The sequence below is a fragment of the Denticeps clupeoides genome, chromosome 14 (genome assembly GCF_900700375.1).
Source record: "Denticeps clupeoides chromosome 14, fDenClu1.1, whole genome shotgun sequence".
In the NCBI taxonomy this organism is placed as follows: Eukaryota; Metazoa; Chordata; class Actinopteri; order Clupeiformes; family Denticipitidae; genus Denticeps; species Denticeps clupeoides.
This window is the reverse complement of record NC_041720.1, coordinates 17,756,440-17,770,907: the sequence shown is the minus strand read 5'-3', so window position 1 is coordinate 17,770,907 and position 14,468 is coordinate 17,756,440. Positions and strand designations below refer to the sequence as shown.

Genomic DNA, 14,468 nt, shown 5'->3' with positions numbered 1-14,468 from the left:
TGTCGAAGAGGGTGCTTCGCTGTTGAAATGTACGTTTGCATTCGGTGTGAAGGGTGGTAGCAGCCTAGTGGGCAACAGACCCGCCTACGACCCAGAAGACCACAAATTCACAGGTCCAGACCGGTGTCCCTGAGCAAGACACTTAACCCCGAGTGTCTCCAGGAGGGGACTGTCCCTGTAACTACTGATAAGGGCGTCTGATAAATGCTGTAAATGTAAATGTAAAGACACTTGACACATTCATGCAAAACTTCCAGGCTACATTTATTTACAATGGCCATATATTTTTCATTTGAAATCACAGATTGCTGCATTCATGCAAAACGTCCAGGCTGAAATCACAGATTCTTTGGATGAAAGCATCTGACATAAATTCTTTAAATAAATCCAATTGGATTAGGACTACTGCTGTCAGGATTATGGCATAACAGGTTCCCGAACATAGTTTAAGTTAAAAGTCAGGAGAGTTCAGTAGGAGGGCTCCATATCTGACCTTTTATTGGACAGCCAGGACTCTGATCCCGCTGCGCCTGTCTGAGTCGTAATTGGATGTAAGGCTCTCGGCGGATTGGAAGCTAAGAGCAGAGAATCTGCTTAGACCAGGGACAGCGCGGGTGGTGTGGCACTGCTGTCAAATCATGAGTCAATATTCATATTTATGTCTTGTTAGGCAGAACTCACAGATATGGTTTACAGGCCTCAGTGGTCCAGTTTTATTTTAAAATGCACGCACAAAAAAAATCATTTCACTGTGTATTTATTTTACAGGTTTGTTTGTTTGCTGGTTATTTCATAATTTGTTTAGTTTTTTTTTTCTGGACCTTATATGAAAACCCTGATCAATTCTAAAAAAGGTCCAGGGAAATGGGATGATCTGTCACATAATAAAACATTAAAAAGACTATTGCATCCAATAGGGTGTTTTATTGGATAATAACTTTTGTCGTTATGTACATTATGCATTTATGCAAATTCAGAGGCACTGAGAAGGAATGATGCCTTGATATCAAACCTTAAATCTGCATGATGGTTTTAAGGAAGCCCAAAACATCATAAGCGGGCAGAGGCACAAGTCCAAGTACCATGACCCTCAGATCTAATGTGACCCATGGCTCAATTCAAACAATTCTATCATGCCCTAAAACAAATATTTCAAAATAAGAAATATGTTGATTTCACATCATATTCATATCAAGGCAGTTCTTCTGGAAAACGTTCTTCTTTTCCCAACATCAAAATAAAAGCCTAATGCCCTAGACTGTATAATCTGGAAATAAAGGTCTGACCAGGTCAAGTTAAATGTTCTTCTACTTACTATGGTGTTGCATACTGAGTTTGTGGCTCTGGCACGTCTGTGCTGTTTCATTAGAATAATTCATTTGTTCATTATTCATTCATTCATAAACCTGTCCTTAAGGCAATTCATGATGAGAGTCAAGGAAACTTCATTTCTGTAGTGGGGTTGGACAAACATTTTAACTAGTGATGGCTAAATACTGAATATGTTGTAATGTAAAAGAATGTGCTAAGAATAATTTTGCAATACATATTAAATACCTGTTTTAAATGCCAGTGTAATACAGCTCTTGTGTATCATTTGCTAATTTTTCTTGGTGATGTCAACATGCAAAACTTATGAATATTTTATCACTGGGGAGTGAGAGACTGTATCCCATTATCATTGGTTGAAATGAAAGTGGTAGAAGGGTAGAAATTGAAGCAGTGTGGCCTAGCAGGTAAGGAAGCCGATTCAAATTCCAAACAACCAAAGGTTCCACAGAGGTCCTGCTTTCATCCTTCCTACCAACTTCTGTTTCCAAGGCAATTAAAACCACATGTTTCCTGATAGGCACCCCACAATGATAATGATCTCTGCCACTGCTCTTAGTAATCTGTGTAGTGGCACATTCCAAAAGTTCTGGATATCCTTCAGTGGATGAATGCTTATATGTGGCACAGGTACACCATTGCAGAACTACATTATGCCTTAAACCATGCAACTTATTTTACTCTGTGGCATCAGAGACCCCTGGATGTTCATGTTCTTATAAAGATATAAGGTTCTTGTGCAGACCTTAATAATTGTTCCTCCAAGTCACATGGCCCCAATGTTCAGGTTAAGTTTGTCCACAGTCCTGGACATTCCTGACAAGGTCAGCTCGCCATGGGGATCCCCTTTGTAGGCACAGGGTCCTGTCCAAATTGGCTTGAACTGGGCACGTCAATGTTGGGGTCATCATCCACCTGATAGCACTTTCCAAGGTTCTTAATAATGTTGAAGTTGTAACGGGCCGTCTCCGCAATGCTGTTCTCCAGAAGCCAGCCGTCCGACTCAGAGTCTGGGTCACCCTGCCGCAGCACGTTCTCCATCGCTGTCTGAAGGTAGCGCACCCCGGTCAGCACAGACAACTAGGAAGACAGTGGGGGAGATGTTATCAATAGTAGAAAAGACCACACAGGAGATGATGGACCTAGTGCATACATTTCTGGGTTATGTGTCAAGGGTATTATTCCGACTCTACATTGCAGTTAGAGCTGCCACATTTCAAGCAGAACAACTGCCATTGTTGCACATTGCCACATCCAAGATGTTCCACGTGATTCCCCAATGGTGGCAAATCAAAACCTAAACCATAGTCCCAAGAAAGTACTATGATCCATATTTAATATTCATTATAAATGTTATAGTTAAAAAATGAAATGTGACCAGCTCCTGAATGAATGTTGCATTATATCAAAAAGCAAGGGTGCACATCACTGAACCAAATTAAATAAAACTTCACTGTTAAACCATACACAACTTATTTATTATAGATAAGCCTTCTGTGATGCAGGTAACTGGTTCAGAGCGGGAATAATCGCCTGAAGCCACCCACTCTGAGACACAGCAAGTATTTGGTGAAAAGACTACTCAAGTACTGAAAAACTGATCACTATTTTTTTCAGTAATTTTTTAAACTGACAGACAAAAATATAAAATAATGTTCAAATTCAGGTATTTCTGAATTTATCTTCACAAATAAAAATAATTAGGACACCACAAACACGCATGTCCAAACCTCACTTTTTAACTCTTAAACGGATTCTGACAATGAGATGGGAGTGCAAACCATCATGTTACAAGCCCCGAATTATGAGAACGTTTGCCGTGGGTTGATGGGAAAGTTTGATGTGTGTAGGTCAGTTTAAACATTAACATCATTGTTACATTGTCAGAGATCAGAAGTGTATATGTACATAAATACTCTCATGATCTGTTGAAGTTAACCTCTGAGTTGTATCTAAATAAATCATATACAGTACAGGTCAAAAGTTTGGACACACCTTCTCATTCAATGTGTTTTCTTTATTTTCATGACCATTTACATTGGTAGATTCTCACTGAAGGCATCACAACTATGAATGAACACATGTGGAGTTATGTACTTAACAAAAAGTGGAGACCTGGCCTCCACAGTCACCGGACCTGAACCCAATCGAGATGGTTTGGGGTGAGCTGGACCGCAGAGTGAAGGCAAAGGGGCCAACAAGTGCTAAACACCTCTGGGAACTCCTTCAAGACTGTTGGAGAACCATTTCAGGTGACGACCTCTTGAAGCTCATCGAGAGAATGCCAAGAGTGTGCAAAGCAGTAATCAGAGCAAAGAAACTAGAATATAATACATGTTTTCAGTTATTTCACCTTTTTTTGTTAAGTACATAACTCCACGTGTGTTCATTCATAGTTTTGATGCCTTCAGTGAGAATCTACCAATGTAAATGGTCATGAAAATAAAGAAAACACATTGAATGAGAAGGTGTGTCCAAACTTGTAGTTCATGGAGACACACAGCAATGTAAAAATGACCTTTTCTCTTGTTCTTTATTTGCCATTAATCGATCCTTTATTTAAGGGTGCAAAATCCTATTTTTGTGTTTTCTTCATTGTCTTACAAACAAACAAAAGAATTTGATTTACGTTTCCCTGAGTTTGTGAGTAGGAGACAGATCTATCAGGATGAGAAAGTAAAACCCAGACCTCGGTATTGTTGCAGTCACCCAAATAGTCACATCATAACCTATAGTTCAAGTGCTGTATTGAAACAAAATCCTGCTTTAGATTATGATGTTCTGGTCCTGAAATGTCCACATGATAAAAAGCTTAGAATTGACAACGGAGCAGCACCTCAAATAGCCAGATGAGGATGACGATGAAGCCAGTGGACTGCATGATCTGAGTGTAATGATCCAGGAGCGCCTGCCTGCAGCCTAGCTGCCAGAGGTTCAGCTCCTCAGTATGGTAATCGTAGCTGTAATGAGCTGAGTTGTTGGTGAGATGCTCTTGGATGCAAGGCCTTGGGGAGAACGTATTGCAGCAGCTGAAGGGCACACCGTCCATCAGATATTTTCCCTCCACATTGCTCCTCATGCGGCTGGACAAGATCAGAAACAGTACAATGTAGTCATTTAGCTTTTTTATCATGATTGGACTTCAGCTCATATGGTTACAAGTGATGCTTCTAATATTTTGAATATTTGTCAAGTGTTGTTTGAAAACCATGATATCTATCACATTTCTTTAAACTGAAAAACACACATAATTCGTTTGGTTCTGATAAGAACTGATTTGTTGTTGTGTAATTAATTCCGTCATGCAAAACACAATTTTTAATGAAACAGAGTTTAAAATTTGAGGGGCTTGATGATTGACAGCTGCCACAAAGTGCAGTGTCCCTTTCCCATCCAGCCTTATGGTTGACCAGTGAGTTGGTGTCCATGAAGACTGCTGGCCATTGTTTGGAAAGGCTCACTGTCAGGTCTCACTGTCCCCCTAGTGGCCTTTAAAGACCGGTGAGTCCTTAAAAGTGATCGTTTGTTCAAGGTCAAAGGTCATCCAATCCCCATCCACTGTTTCTCTGCCTCAGCATTGCCTCTCCTCGTTCTCTCACTGATTCTGGATGATCAATTTGTCCCTCAGGCAAACAAACCTGACACCCATTGTTTATTTATTAATTATAATAGTTCTGATGATAAAGATGATGATAAAACATAACTGTGCATACAGACAATTAAATACCTCTAATTTAATCTTAATTAACCTTATTAGTAGATTGACAAAAACAGGGTCCACCTCTTTGTAACCTGGAACGATAGTGGAGAACCATTGTCTCATTTTTGAAGTTGGATTTATGTGATCTGAAAAGCTCAGAATCATTGTCAGAAATTGTCCAACCAAATATTAGAGTGGGTACCTTTTTGGCAGGACCGTGTAGCACTACAATCAGCAGCTTTCTGGAGGTGTAAAACAAAACCAAAAAATGACGGGTGTAGTGGTTCACTTACTCCACCACCTCGGTGTTGGTCATGTTCAGGTAGCGGCTGCTGATCCACTGGATGTAAAACCAGTCCCGGAAGTCCCCGTTGCCACAGCACTGGAATTCGATCTGGAGCATGTCGATGGTACGCTTCAGGTAGCAGCGACCCGGCATGTCTGTGTCTTTGTAGTGGCGCATTGCATCCCTCAGCCCCAGGTACAAGGCCTCCTCGAGCGCATTGCGCATGGTGTAGCACAGAAGAGCTCCGACCAGGATGAAGAAGGTGAAGAACAACGTGCAAATTATATAGGGTAGCATTAGCAACTTCCAGCGCAAGAACTTGCCGATGTCCACACAGTCATAGCAAATCTTGCCACCCAGAAAGTTGATGCCACATGCTGCCAAGCCCACACCAATTAGCATGTTGGGCACAGAATGGACCTCGTCAGACATAAGTTCCCATCGCTTGTCAATCTCTACCTTCAGGAAGAGACCCAGGCTGAACAGGGTCATGCCTGTCATCACTGACACCCAGTTCAAGACCCACAGCACCTGCGCCAGCTTGCCCCTGTTGATCTTGGTAAATTTCACCTTGAGGACTGCCATCTTGGGGAAGTAAAAATGAAGCTTCTAAATGAGACTCTAAATGAGTAGAGATTAAAAAGAAGATTAGAAAATAAAGGTAAATGAACGCAGTTATCAGGAGGTGGGAAAGGGGCTGGAGGTTATTTTTCTTCCAGACCACATAAGCAGCTTAGCTGAGGTCAATTTTCACTCATGGGCCTGAGCTGCACACAAAGGCAAATTCTGGAAACATGCACACAACATTAAAGAAAAGGTCAAGAGGCTGGAACGATCTGAATATGGTGGCACCAGTGGTGGGATATTTTAGACAGCAGGTGTGCAATGATCAAACTTTTGAAGGTGAGGAACTTTGGGTCAGAGCATCTCAAATACAGTATTGGGAAGGTCACTTTGGAAATGTAATTCGTTACCATTACAAGTTACCCTATTTAAAACATAGTAGTGTAACTATCTCAATTACTATATTTAAATTTTTTGAATTTCATTTGATTACTTTTTGATTACATTTTTAAATTACAAATGAAAAATCTTAAGTTTTAACTATTTTTTAACTATTATAATTTATATTAAACAGTCAACATAGTGTCTGGGCTATATATTTTTTAGCTGCTCTTATCTTGAACTATCCACTTCCTGCCATGACAATGTAAATTTCCCACTTGTGGGATTTATAAAAGATCATCTTATCTTATCTTACAGCAGTACTAAACACTGACTAAACACTGTCAAACTCCTTTCAATACATGAATTAACATCATTATAATTAGTCAATTTAATCAACGGAAACGGTGCAGCAAATGTAGATGTGACAGGATAACCAATCAGAAGCATCAATATAAAATCAACTATCGGCTCTGGAGGGAAATAGAAAAGAAGGATATTTAGCATTAAAAACAGACAACGCAATAGAAATACTACAACTAAACATATCATTAAGGTTTTGCACAGTTACACCTTTTTTCCAAAACCGATTACAATTACTATTTTTTGTAATTAAATTACATAACAACATTATATGTAACTTGTTACTCCCCAACACTGTTTCAACACAAATGGTCTTGGTATGAGGTTGTTAGTACTGGTTAGTTGAAGATCAAATAGTGAACATTCATGGGTGCAGACATCAGAAATGTACACAACCAGTCAAAAGTTTGGATACATCTACACTAAGGTGGTTATTGAGTCTAAAATGGAGCAGGAGAAAGTGAAGTATGTTTGATGAATCTGCTTTTTCAGAGTTGCCTCTTGTTACCTTCATGGCCTCTTTGTTCCCTATTGTCATCATCAAAAGCTGCTTGGTGAGATGCTCATTAACATGAGTGAATGATGAGAAAGTGTTCAGGATAAACGTATCAGATAAATATCCTCAAGGAGGCTCCCTCATTTGGAGAGATGCAAATGTATATTTTTTTGTGTATTACATAACCGTACATGTTAGCTTATTAAATAATCCAATCCAATAAAAAATGTGATACCCATAAATGAGTAGGACCTCCCAAAGTGACTGAAGACCAATATGCCTGGCGGGAATGAAGCCCAATATGCCTGGCTGTGGACAGTCAGGTTTGTTTGCCTGGGAAGACAAGGCCATGGGAATGAGACAAGTCTACTGACTGGTGTATATCAATCTGCACTTTAAAAAACAGCAGCATGCATTTCATATTGAAGAATAAGTGTAAATGATCGAATTGGCTCAGATCAAACATCTAATTATTACAAAGGCTTAAACTTTAATACAGGGAATAGACCTGCAGCTGCGATGTTTTTTCAAAAAATCTGAATTTTAGGATTATCTATTGACACAAAATCACAGATCTAGGTTAACAGATTAAAAATGGATCTGACATGGTTCAAGTGCTACCCATTCACTCATGACAGGCATAGGATTTGGAGGATCTAACTATAAGAATAAATGTTATCAAAAAAACAGATATGTGCAGTGTCAGGTTGTCATGTCAATTACGACTCATAATATCCAAATTACAGCTATATAATTTCCATATACTATTCGAACGCACCTTTATAAGCAGTTTAGGTATGAATATATCAGCTAAAAATCACAGTGCATATACAGTTATGTCAGAACAAAGTAAAACATTTGCTTCATTTTGCTTCACATTCATTTAGCATTTGCTATGTACAGTATATTTAAATTCATATTACATGCGGTAACAACTAACCATCTGAAACCTATTTCGAATCCATCCTTAGTACTACCACAGCAATAAGTGACAACAGTTTCTCTCACCTTCGGTTCTCCAGAACTCACATGGTTGATGGGCCAGTCCAAGTTTGCTAAAATGAGTCTAATGAATTGAGGATGTTTAATTCTAGTCATTTCTGCAGAAGATTCTGGTACAAAAAAAGCTCAAAAAGAGAGGTCAAGTAGAGGCTTCATTCTCCTCCCCCACTGCTCTGACATGTCTAATCTCTTTATCCTGAGGATTTATGGAAACACACCCTCCGGCTGCCTGAATCAGACACAATGCAAAACCAAGAACCAAACGACCTGGACGGAGGTGTAGAAGTGTGGGTAGTATTTAAGCTGGTCATAATAATCAGATGGAATGAGAACTATTTAGCTCTGTGTCCAGGCGTGATCAAGTAATTCAGAATGAATGGGATTATTAAAGTCCCTAATTGCTTTTGTTTTTTTTTTTGTCTTACTGGTGGGTTAATCTAAACTTTTCACAATTTTAAAGAAGGGTCAGCAATCTTACTCCGTCTTCCTTCCTCTCACTTTTTGGCCAGACTCCCAAATCCCATACTGGATCACTGGGTGACATTGACTGGTTCATTGACAGACTTTGTACAGAATTCAATAAGTAGATATTAAATAAAAACAGCAGGTCTATCTTGTCAAATACATAAGTTCATGTTGAACAATTTCTTTGTTCTTTATTGTGGTCTTAAGAGTGTAACATTTTTATTTATGTGTCATGGCCAACATGCATCCAGCCCACCAGAGAGCGCCAGACCAACCAGGAAGACCACGACCCGGAAGAGGAAATGGAAGCGTGCAGCGTCGAGTAGAAAAGTCGGATGACCCCGAGGAGATGCTGCACGCTCTTTGTATGAGACTACTCATTCGAGACGCTCGCTCCCTTAAACCACATCCTAGATCTATCGACCCATGAATTATGACCTTCGCCTGCCCCCGACTCCGAGAATTGCTTGATCCTTCGATATACGACGACATTTTTACCTAGACAACTCGCAGCTCTCTCCTTCTGCTACAGCCCGCAACCTTGGGGTAACAATAGACAACCAACTCTCTTTCTCAACTCACATCAGCAATCTTTCCCGCTCATGTAGATTCCTTCTCTACAAAATCAGACGAATCCGCCCTTATCTGTCAACCCAGGCCACCCAACTACTGGTTCAGTCCTTAGTAATCTCACGACTGGATTACTGTAACTCCCTTCTAGCTGGTCTACCACTATGTACCATCCGATCTCTACAACTAATACAAAATGCAGCAGCACGACTGATCTGTGTCCCTGTGTCCCTGAGCAAGACACTTAACCCTAAGTTGCTCCAGGGTGACTGTCCCTGTAACTACTGATTGTAAGTCGCTCTGGATAAGGACGTCTGATAAATGCTGTAAAATGATCTTCAACCTTCCCAAATTCTCCCACACCACCCCTCTGCTACGTTCCCTCCACTGGCTCCCAGTAGCTGCACGCATCAGATTCAAAATACTGATGCTGGCCTACAAAGCCAAACATGGAGTAGCCCCATCCTACCTCACAGCCCTTATTACACCTCTCACTGCACCTCGTTTACTCCAGTAGCTTCCAGTACTGCTTGTTCGGTCCCCCGCATCGCTAAAGGTAAAAGAAAACATTCATCTAGACTCTTCTCCATCTTGGCCCCTCGGTGGTGGAATGAACTTCCCCTCGAGGTCAGAACAGCTCAGTCACTGAGCACCTTCAAACGACAGCTCAAGACCTTCCTCTTTAAAGAATATTTAGATTAAATTGTAATTTTCTTGTTGTCGAACTTTGTGTACAGAATCTACAACAGAGTGAATTAAATAGATGTATTCATAGTTGGGGTCCTAGTGAACCGGAATGGATCTCTTCATCGATGGTAACTTGAAAGCACGTTGTAAGTCGCTCTGGATAAGGGCGTCTGTAAATGTAAACGACATTCATGTTCCCCTGCCTTCCTGCCTCCCAAGACGTCCTCCCGTCCCGCCCACGTTCCCGGACAACCCTGAAACCCGCCGTCTTCCTATTCTCCTCTGCCCCCATGGATCCCGACTTCACTTCCCGCCGCGCTGCAGCGCATCCACTGCTTCCTCCACGTCCCCATTCCCCGCCAGTCTCTCCCCCACAGACCAAACGCCCCCGATCCTCCTCCCCAGCCCCTAGCATGTCTGCAAATGCGTCACAGAACTCACCGTGTGACATTATGTGTTAAATAGTTATGGTGAGAGCCGAAGTAAACAAGAGCTGAACAGAGATGTGTCAGTAAGCAGGCAAGAGTTCGGCAACATCAGTGTCCAAAACGATCGGCAGGCAAGAGCAATTCTGAGTCAAGTGAGTTTCATTTTTAGAGCACAGCAGTTCCACTGCCCCAAAGTGCTGTACAAGCATAAAAAGACACACAGATATACATAAAAAGAATACAGTAAAATACATGGACGGTAGAAGCAACAAATAGGGATAGATAGATAAATAAATAACTAAATAAATAAATAAGTCAATATGGGGGGGCTGAAGAAAATAACTTAAAAGTATAACAATGGGTTTAAACCTTTAAAATGTAAAGGTTATGGAGTACTGAAGAGGACAAAATAAAAACACATTGAGGGAAAACTTTAAACGTTTGGGAAAGCTTAAGAGTACAGATGAGTTTTAAACCTGGATTTATAAGCAGAGGTTGTATGGGCAAATTTAATGTCAAGGGTCCAGCAATTGCGAAGACTGTCACCTTTCTGCTTAAGGCAAGATTGGGGGATGTGGAGGTGGGCGTTGCTGCTTGATCTTAAGGATATAGGTGTTCCCTGAAGATGAACGAGGTATGTAGGGTGGGGCCTGTCCATTTAGGGCCTTAAAAACCATCAACAAGATTTTAAATTGAGTTCAAAAATGAACCGACAAGCAGTGCAGAGGTGCAATTTTGGACAATAGCTGGTGGCATTGGGCTTAAAATTTAAAACCTCTGTTTTGCTTTCATTAAAATGTAAAAAATTCAAAGCCATGCATTCTTTGATGTTATCCAGGCAGTTAAGTACTGTTTAAAAAAGAAATCTGCATAACAATTGAATAAAATATCACATTTTCTACAATGGTTCCTAATGGGAGTGTGTATAAAGAAAACACGCACTCAGTCTTCATGCATTCACGTCTATCTGAACGAGTAACGTCATTAAGCCATGGTTCGGATTTGACCTTAGGACGTAGGGTTTTATACAGTGCCACAGTGTCTAAGATGTCCCAAAACATTGATAGTGAGTGCCTGGAAGACGTCAGGCTGTTTGATAGAATGATACTCATAATGTCTAGTAAGTGTGATGAATCTCGTTTCCCCTTCATGGACTCGGACCAAGTGGTAGGCGTTGCACAGGTCCAGTTTCATGAAGAACAAGGCACTGGTGAGGAGGTTGAAAGTTGAGTCTAGCATAGGCAGGAGCAAGCGATTTTTCTTTGTGATGTTGTTGAGCCGTTGGTAATCTATGCATGGGCAGAGGCCATCATTCTTCTTCCCCCACAAAGAAAATGGTGCAGCTGCTGGAGAGGTAGAGGTAGCCATCGAATATCAAGGATATCGAATGTATTCCTTCATGGCTCCATGGGGCAGTGGTGGCCTAGCGGGCCACGAGGGGTCGGTAATGCAGCCACCTGGTCTTTATAAAAAATGGCTGCCAGGTCTTGATATCAAGGAGGGGTACCCCTTAAGGATCTGTCTTTGGGGATGCAGGGACAGAGGGAGGGCCTGGGAGGTTGCTTGGCATAAGGCATGAAAATAAGTGAAGTGATTGTCACTTGTGATGCACTGCAGCACAGCACACAGTGCACACAGTGAAATTTGTCCTCTGCGTTTAAGCCATCACCCTAAGTGAGCAGTAGGCAGCCATGACAGGAGCCCGGGGAGCAGTGTGTGGAGACGGTGCTTTGCTCAGTGGCACCTCAGTGGCACCTCGGTGGATCGGGATTCGAACCGGCAACCTTCTGATTACGGGGCCGCTTCCTTAACCACTAGGGCACCACTGCCCCAGCATGGGAACATGGCATGGAGTGAGGTGGGGACCCCCAGCCAGAGGGTGGTCACTTGGGTCAAAGCGATCTGTCAGGCTGAAGGACTGGGTTTGGTGCTTCATTGTATCTGGGGTTCATGGGAAGCCAGCCATAGGTGTCCTAGCACAAGGGGGTTCATGGGAGTGGCTGTTATGAAAAAAGTGATTGTTTCATTGTGCATCATCCTATTTCTGAGCGTTAGAAGTGTCGTATGTGGACCGATCCCAGGGGTCATCCATCTGACCCCATGACCTCTCTGGGGGCTTCATTGGACAACGGGTAGGCGCAGACGGGTGGCCAATTCTTGGGCCCTTATTTATCAAAGCATTTATCAGTCAAATTTAGAATGGTTTTAGGAAAAGAAAAAAAACGTCATTTATCAAGCGTTTGCTGGTTTGTCTTACAGACACCAGTAAATAATCAGCAATGATAATTTCCACACTTTCTTGTCACATCGGAGGTGCGGAGGGAAGAAAGATAGAAGCAGGAGGGTTGTGGGTAAAAAAGTAGCAGAGTTTATTTTCCAGGAAACAACTACAATCACGAAAGAACCACACCTCGTGCTGACAGAGGGCTGAAGGGCTGTACACACAACAGCCTGCTCATCACCTTCTCAAATCCTATGCTCCTGGACTTGTGCTTGAGCACCACTTACTTCACATACAAGGGCGACTTCTACAGATAGAGACATGGCTGTGCCATGGGCTTGCCTGTGTCACCTATTGTTGCCAACCTGTACATGGAAGAAGTGGAGGAAAGAGCACTCGACTTCTTCCCAGGGACGACACCAACCCACTGGTTCAGGTGTGAGGATGACACCTGGGTGAAGATCATGTTACGTCCTGGTCTAGGTCAGGAACGTGAACAATTAGAAAGAGGGAGGGAACGAAGTGATTTTTAATAAAACAAAACAAAACAAGTCACGCCTTGACACACAGTCAGGCCACGAAAAGCACCGGGTAGACTAAATGTGAACAGGGCATCTGGCCTGCGTATTTTCCCTCTCCCCCTCTCTCCCCTCCTCATCGCAGCACGCCGTCTTTAACGGCCTCACTCCGACGGGAGCGCGAATCAGCGTCAGGTCTGGGAGGAGTTCCGTAAATTACAGGCTCCTCCTACAAAAAGGAAAAACACCAACAAGACAGAACATACAAACCACACATCACATGATCACGGGACGTAACAATCAAGAGCCAGGAGGTACAGGCCTTCACAGATCACATTAACTCAGTGGACACAAACATACAATTCACCAGGGAGGTCTCCAATAATAACGTCTAGCCTTCCTGGACTGTGCGGTTATTGATGGGACTGATAGAAAGCTGGACATAGAAGTTTACAGAAAACCCACCCACACTGACCAATATCTATTGTTTGACTCACATCACCCACTACAACACAAACTAGGAGTAATCAGGACTCTGTACCATAGAGCAGAGAACATTCCCACCACCACAGAAGCCAGAACTAAGGAAGACAGGCATCTGAAGACGGCCCTTAAAACCTGTGGATATCTCAAGTGGGCCTTTAACAAGGCAGGATCCTCCTTCAAGAACAGGACCACAGAACAACCTGAATCCCAGGGCCAACGGAAGAACCTGGTCCTTCCATACATGGCTGGTGTGTCCAAAAGATTGCAGCGAATTTTTGGGAAACACCACATACCTGTCCATTCCAAACCTGCAAATACTCTGAGACAGAGACTCATCCATCCTAAAGACCGGATACCAAAACAGAAGAAGAGCAATGTAGTGTATGCTGTCCAGTGCGGTGAAGAGTGCTCCAAGCTGTACATCAGGGAAACCAAACAGCTGCTACACAGGAGGATGGTCCAGCACAGAAGGAGCAACACCTCAGGGCCAGAATCAGCTGTGTACCTTCACCTTAAGGACAAAGGACACTCATTTTTGGACAAAAAAGTTCAAATATTGGACAGAGAAGATAGGTGGTTTGAGAGAGGAGTGAGGGAAGCTTTGCATGTGCAAATCAACAAACCCTCACTCAACAGAGGTGGAGGCCTCAGACACAACTTATTTCCAACCTATTTCACCCGTTCTTCTATCCCGCTTAATGGGGGCTGGAGGAGCTGCCAGGGTGGGGCTGCCAGGGTGGGGTTGTTGTTGCTGTTGGGTCTACAGGATATGCAGACTGTTGGTGTTCTGCTCTGGTTGCACGGTGTATGGTGTGGAGAAACTTTCCCGATCGCTTCGTACAGACTGTGTTTTTTTCAGCTTTTATTTATTTTCGCTACTTTGTTTTACACATATATGTTTGGCGCTTATAGCATGTGACGTTACTGAATATTTTTTTACTTGTCACATCCCAGTAACTGTCTTTTCCAAAA

At 42.3% G+C, this 14,468-nt stretch overlaps 1 protein-coding gene across 3 annotated transcripts; it reads right to left on the bottom strand.

The window, feature by feature from the left end:
• Positions 1-243: 243 nt before the first annotated feature.
• Positions 244-8,293, bottom strand: prph2lb (peripherin 2-like b). Of its 3 annotated transcripts, none has more exons than XM_028953603.1 (4): positions 8,128-8,293; positions 5,323-5,900; positions 4,166-4,412; positions 244-2,409 (listed from the first exon to the last, which is right to left on the bottom strand). In XM_028953603.1, the coding sequence occupies exons 1-4, from the start codon at positions 8,215-8,217 to the stop codon at positions 2,155-2,157; spliced, it is 1,170 nt and encodes a 389-aa protein (XP_028809436.1). In that variant the 5' UTR covers positions 8,218-8,293; the 3' UTR covers positions 244-2,154. The 3 variants fall into 3 exon arrangements, with proteins under 3 accessions (XP_028809436.1, XP_028809438.1, XP_028809437.1); XM_028953605.1 differs by having other exon boundaries at positions 5,323-5,936; positions 8,128-8,266; XM_028953604.1 differs by having other exon boundaries at positions 5,323-7,452; positions 8,128-8,255.
• Positions 8,294-14,468: the final 6,175 nt, after the last annotated feature.